The sequence below is a fragment of the Bombina bombina genome, chromosome 3 (genome assembly GCF_027579735.1).
Source record: "Bombina bombina isolate aBomBom1 chromosome 3, aBomBom1.pri, whole genome shotgun sequence".
Classification (NCBI taxonomy): Eukaryota; Metazoa; Chordata; class Amphibia; order Anura; family Bombinatoridae; genus Bombina; species Bombina bombina.
Genome location: NC_069501.1, coordinates 414,688,411 through 414,694,410, shown reverse-complemented (window position 1 = coordinate 414,694,410; position 6,000 = coordinate 414,688,411). Strand labels below are relative to the sequence as shown.

The window sequence follows — 6,000 nt, the reverse complement described above, 5'->3', positions numbered from 1 at the left end:
TTCCTATAAACAACAATCCCTTTTATAGAATCATAGTGCCTTAGCTATCATTGAGTGCCAGATAGGTGTGCTGGTATCTGCACATATATACGGCAAAATAGAAATGTCATTTGCATAGATTTCGAACACCAGAAAGGTCCATGTAACAGGGAAGTAAACAGATTCCTCCTTAACATGACTAGATAAAAATAGTTGTGCCTTATAAATTTTATATATAGAGGTATTTGACATTAAAAGACACTAAGTATAAGTTTGCATTATTTCATTAAAAAAATAAAAAGGGTAAAGGTGTTATTCATTTTTCTAAAAGTCTTTGCATGAAAAAAGAAAAATCCTACTTCAAGGTCTCTAAATATTTGTGATTTTAAAAACTAATGTGTAACAGGACCTTGCTGTATTTACCAGTTACCACAATTCCACATAAACTTTACTCTATAAGCATTAATACTGTCCCCCAACAACACCTGCTGGCTGCATAGGAACATAATGCTTAAAGATATTTGATGCTCTTTCATGGGCACAGCCCAATTTAAGTGCTATATGTTTTAGCGAATAACATACGATTTGCATACTTATTTCATATACAAAAGCTCTACTAGTTAGTAATATTATGTATATTTATATATATATATAATTATATATACATCAACGTTATCATGCATTTTGAGTGACCCATAATGTACCAGTGAGTTGGCATAATTTTACCTTGACTGCCAAGCTTTACCCGTCTGCTGATGCAACAAAGGTTGTAACTTCGTTTTCATTATGAAACGCAGAATTATACTGAATTAAGACATGTTGCAAGGTTTGCTGGAGCTGGGCACTCACAACATCGACATACGTCCTGGTTTTTTTCTCATGAGTCAATATTTTTCCACTGATTTAGTGGATATTGTGGTAGTTTCTGCCGTCAAGTGAGAACTTTTATTGTTCAAGAGCAGAAAACTATAAGTTGCATATGGTTCCAGAATAAAACAAGGAAACATATAAATGTCCAGCATAGCTAATTAAACAAGCAAATCACGTCGAGAAAAAAAAGGATTTGGTTGGAAGTTTTGCAAAATCTATGAAAATAGACATATTCCACAATGTGGAAACAAAAGCTGCAGGATTTTTTTTTATATATAGAGTATATATATATATATATATATATATATATATATATATATATATATATATATATATATATATATATATATATATATATATATATTTTATGTCTTATCCCTTCTTTGTTGTGCTTCTGTGCTAGGATTTATGCAGATCAGGAGAAAAGGGTCCTGGTGTTGACGGGCTATCAAAGCCTGATAAGGTAAGAGGCATGTGGCTGTTATATACCGAAGGAAACTACAGAAGGGAATAAAAAAAACACAAAAATAAATAAATGCTTAGATACAACTTCTTATCAGGGATAAGGCTTTACTTTAAGTAATGAGAACAATTACTAATCTGGGACTTGAAAAATCAGGGTTCCTAATTGTTTCCCTTCTGTACTGCATATTATGATGTCCTTATTGGGAGCCCTAATATGCTCCTTCAGAATGTGAACAAATTAGGAGTAGCATATAGTGCATTCAGAAAGTATTCAGATCGCTTCATTTATTGTAGATTTTATTATGTTGCAGCCTTATGCTAAAATGTTTTAAATTATTTGTTTTCCACATCAATCTGCACTACATACCACTAAATGACAAAGCAAAAAACAAAATGTATGGTCACCGGATAAATGTATTTCTTTCTTGACACGGTGAGTCCACGGATCATCATCAATTACTGTTGGGAATATCACTCCTGGCCAGCTGGAGGAGGCAAAGAGCACTACAGCAAAGCGGTTAAATATCACTCCTCTACCGACAATCCCCCAGTTATTCAACCAAAGGGAAAGGAGAGAAAGGAAGTAACACAAGGTGCAGAGGTGCCTTATGTAAGCATAAATTTTGTTTTCTTTCTAATGACACGGTGAGTCCACGGATCATCATCACTTACTGTTGGGAACCAATACCCAAGCCAGAGGACACAGATAAGGGAGGGACAAGACCGGAACCTAAACAGAAGGCACCACTGCTTGAAGAACCTTTCTCCCAAAAGAAGCCTCGGCCTAGGCAAAAAGTATCGAATTTATAGAATTTGGAAAAAGTGTGGAAACATAACCAAGTTGCAGCCTTGCAAATCTGTTCCACAGAAGCTTTATTTTGAAGGCCCAGGAAGAAGAAACAGCCCTTGTGGAATGAGCTGTGATTTTCTCAGGAGGTTGCTGTCCAGCAGTCTCATATGCCAAGCGAATAACTTCAGTCAAAGGGAAAGTGAAGTAGCTGTAGCTTTCTGACCTTTGCGTATCCCAGAAAAGCATACAAACAATGCAGAAGACTGACGAAAGTCCTTAGTTGCCTGCAAATAAAATTTTAGCGCTCGCACAACATCCAGATTATGCAACAGGCGTTCTTTGTGAGAAGGATTAGGACACAAAGAATGTACAATGATTTCCTGACTAAAATTCTTGACCAAAACAACCTCGGGCAGGAAACCAAACTTAGTACGCAGAACCACCTTATCAAAGTGAAATATAAGAAAAGGGGAATCACACTGTAAAGCAGAGAGTTCAGAAACTCTCCGAGCAGAGGAAATAGCAACAAGAAACAAAACTTTCCAAGATAACATCTTAATATCTAAAGAATGCATAGGCTCAAATGGAGCCTGTTGTAAAACTTTAAGAACAAGGTTAAGACTCCATAGAGGAGTAACAGGTTTAAACACAGACCGAATTCTAACCAAGGCCTGACAAAATGATTGCACATCTGGCACATCCGCCAAGCGCTTATGTAACAAAATAGACAATGTCGAAATCTGACCCTTTAGAGTACTTGCCGACAAGCCCTTCTCCAGACCATCCTGGGGAAAGGACAAAATCCTAGGAATCCTTACTCTACTCCAAGAGTATCCTTTGGATTCTACAAGTATTTACGCCAGATCTTATGGTAAATCCTGCGAGTCACAGGCTTACGAGCCTGAATCAAGGTCTCAATGACTGACTCTGAAAATCCACGCTTAGATAAAACTAAGCGTTCAATCTCCAAGCAGTCAGCTTCAGAGAAAACAAGATTTGGATGAAGGAAGGGACCCTGAAGTAGAAGGGCCTTCCTCAGAGGCAGTCTCCAAGGTGGAAAGGATGACATTTCCACTAAGTCTGCATACCAAATCCTGCGAGGCCACGCCGGGGCTATGAGAATTACAGACGCCCTCTCCTGCTTGATTCGAGCAATGACTCTTGGAAGGAGAGCGAACGGAGGAAACAGGTATGCTAGACTGAAGTTCCAAGGAACTGGCAGAGCATCGATCAGAAATGCCTGCGGATCTCTTGACCTCGAGCCGTATCTCGGAAGTTTGGCATTCTGACGAGAAGCCATGAGATACAACTCCGGCTGCCCCCACTTGAGGGTCAAGCTGGAAAACACATCCAAATGAAGTTCCCACTCCCCGGGAGTAATTTGGGCCACCTCTGTCATGGCCAAGGAACTCCGAGTTCCCCCTGGTGGTTGATGTAGGCCACTGAGGTTATGTTGTCCGACTGGAATCTGATAAACCGGGCTAAGGCTAACTGAGGCCAGGCCAGAAGAGCATTGAAGATTGCTCTCAGCTCCAAGATGTTTATGGGCAGGACTGACTCCTCCTGGGTCCATAAGCCCCGAGCCTTCAACGAGCCCCATACTGCTCCCCAACCTATAAGGCTGGTATCCGTGGTCACAATCACCCAGGAGGGTCTGCGGAAGCAAGTACCCTGGGAGAGATGATCCTGAGAAAGCCACCACAGAAGAGTCTATTGATGCCTGATCTAGATCTACACGCGGAGACAGGTCCGTATAGTCCCCTGTCCATTGTCTGAACATGCATAACTGCATAGATCTGAGATTGAACCGAGCAAACGGAATTATGTCCATGGAAGCCACCATCAGACCGTCTACCTCCATACATTGAGCCACTGATGGCAGTGGAGAGGACTGAAGGGCAAGACAAGAGTCGAAAATCTTTCTTTTTCTGACCTCCGTCAGAAAAATCTTCATTAACAGGGAGTCTATTATGGTTCCCAAAATACGACCCTTGTAGCTGGAACCAGAGTACTTTTTTCCCCGATTCACCTTCCATCCGTGGGATGGAAGAAAAGACAACAAGATCTCCGTATGAGATTCTGCTTGTTAAAAAGATGGCGCCTGAACCAGAATGTCGTCCAGATAAGGTTGTCATGAACTGACCTTCTTATACCAAGGGAAGAATAGAGCGTATAGTCTCCATCTTGAAGGATGGCACTCTGAGAAACTTTTAAACATTTTAGATCTAGGATTGGTCAAAAAGTTCCCTCCTTTTTGGGAACTATGAACAGATTTGAGTAAAATCCCAGAACTCCTTTCCTGAAAAGGAACTGGAACCATTACCCCCCGGACGGCAAGGTCCTTGAGACAATGTAAGAACGCCTCTCTTTTTATCTGGTCTACAGATAATCTGGAGAGGAGAAACCTGCCTCTGGGAGGAAAAGATTTGAAGTCTATTTTTTATCCATGGGAGACAATGTCCACCGCCCAGGGATCTGGTACATCTCTTATCCAAGCCTAGGAAAAGAGAGAGAGTCTGCCCCCTACAAGATCCACTCCCGGATCGGGGGCCAACCCTTCATGCTGACATGGAATCAGCTTAAGGCTTTTTTAGATTGCTTTCCCTTATTCCAGGACTGGTTGGGCTTCCAGGAAGGCTTGGCTTGATCTTGCTTGGAGGAATGGCAGGAAGACTTGCCTTTAAAGTTACGAAAGGAAAGAAAATTACTCTGACGCCCCTTCTGCTTATTCTTTTTATCTTGAGGAAGAAAAGAACCCTTCCCTCCAGTAATATGAGAGATAATTTCCGCCAAACCAGGTCCAAACATGGTCTTACCCTTATAAGGAATAGCCATGATCTTAGATTTAGATGAAACATTCACAGACCAGGACTCAACCACAAGGCCCTGCAGGCTAGGACTGCAAAACCAGAAATTTTGGTTCCCAGTTTAATTACCTGTAAGGAAGCATCTGTAATGAAGGAATTGGCTAACTTGAGAGCCTTAATCCTGTCTTGGATCTCATCAAGAGGGGTAGCCGTCTGAAGAGATTCAGACAACGCATCAAACCAGTAAGCTGCAGCGCTGGTAACAGTGGCGATATACACCGCAGGTTGCCATTGTAGACCCTGGTGGACATCTTTTTTAGTAAAGCAACCAATTTTTTATCCATTGGATCTTTAAAAGAACAACTATCCTCTATGGGAATAGTAGTCCTCTTGGCCAAAGTGGAGATCGCTCCTTCTACCTTAGGAACCGTCCGTCACGACTCCTTAATAGAATCCGTTATAAGAAACATCTTCTTAAAAATTGTGAGATGGAGAAAAGGGAACACCAGGTCTTACCCATTCTCGAGCAATAATCTCCGCAGCGCGGTCAGGAACTGGAAAAACCTCCACCGCGGAGGGAACATCGAAGTATTTGTTCAATTTACTAGACTTTTTAGGATTGACTACGATAGACTTGATCAGAAAGCTTACTGTTTCCTTAAATTTCCATTTACGCCTTCCCTGCAACATGGAGAAAGCTGACAAGGCCTCAGATACCGCAAGGGATACTTGGGAAGCAATGTCTTGTAGAGAAAATCCTACAGGATTGCAAGAGGAAACACAGGGCACTGTATGTGGAGACTGAAAAAGTTGGGACGCTTGAGGAGAAAGCTGCGGCATATCTGCAACAGCAGACACCTGAACAGCATTTACCTGGGATAATGGTGGCTCATGGTCAAATATTTTATCTCTATAACAAAGTTCTCTCAATGCATAAGGAACAAAAAGGAACTGGGGGTTGCACCTGAGCATCAAAACATAACTGACAAGCAGCAACTTTGCCTGGGATAATGGTTTGAAAAGTCTCTTGATCCATCTTATGTAATAAATAAGGATAAAGTGTAAAAATTCTTTATTTGAAAATAAAAA

General features: G+C 41.1%; 1 protein-coding gene across 1 annotated transcript in view; it reads right to left on the bottom strand.

Moving 5' to 3' along the window:
• Positions 1-1,212: 1,212 nt before the first annotated feature.
• The window catches only part of ELK4 (ETS transcription factor ELK4), an 83,021-nt gene continuing 78,233 nt past the window's right edge, over positions 1,213-6,000 (bottom strand). The window contains exon 5 of the mRNA XM_053706613.1: positions 1,213-1,347. Coding sequence (XP_053562588.1) covers positions 1,249-1,347 — 99 coding nt within the window. The 3' untranslated portion in view covers positions 1,213-1,248. The remainder of the gene's footprint in view (positions 1,348-6,000) is intronic.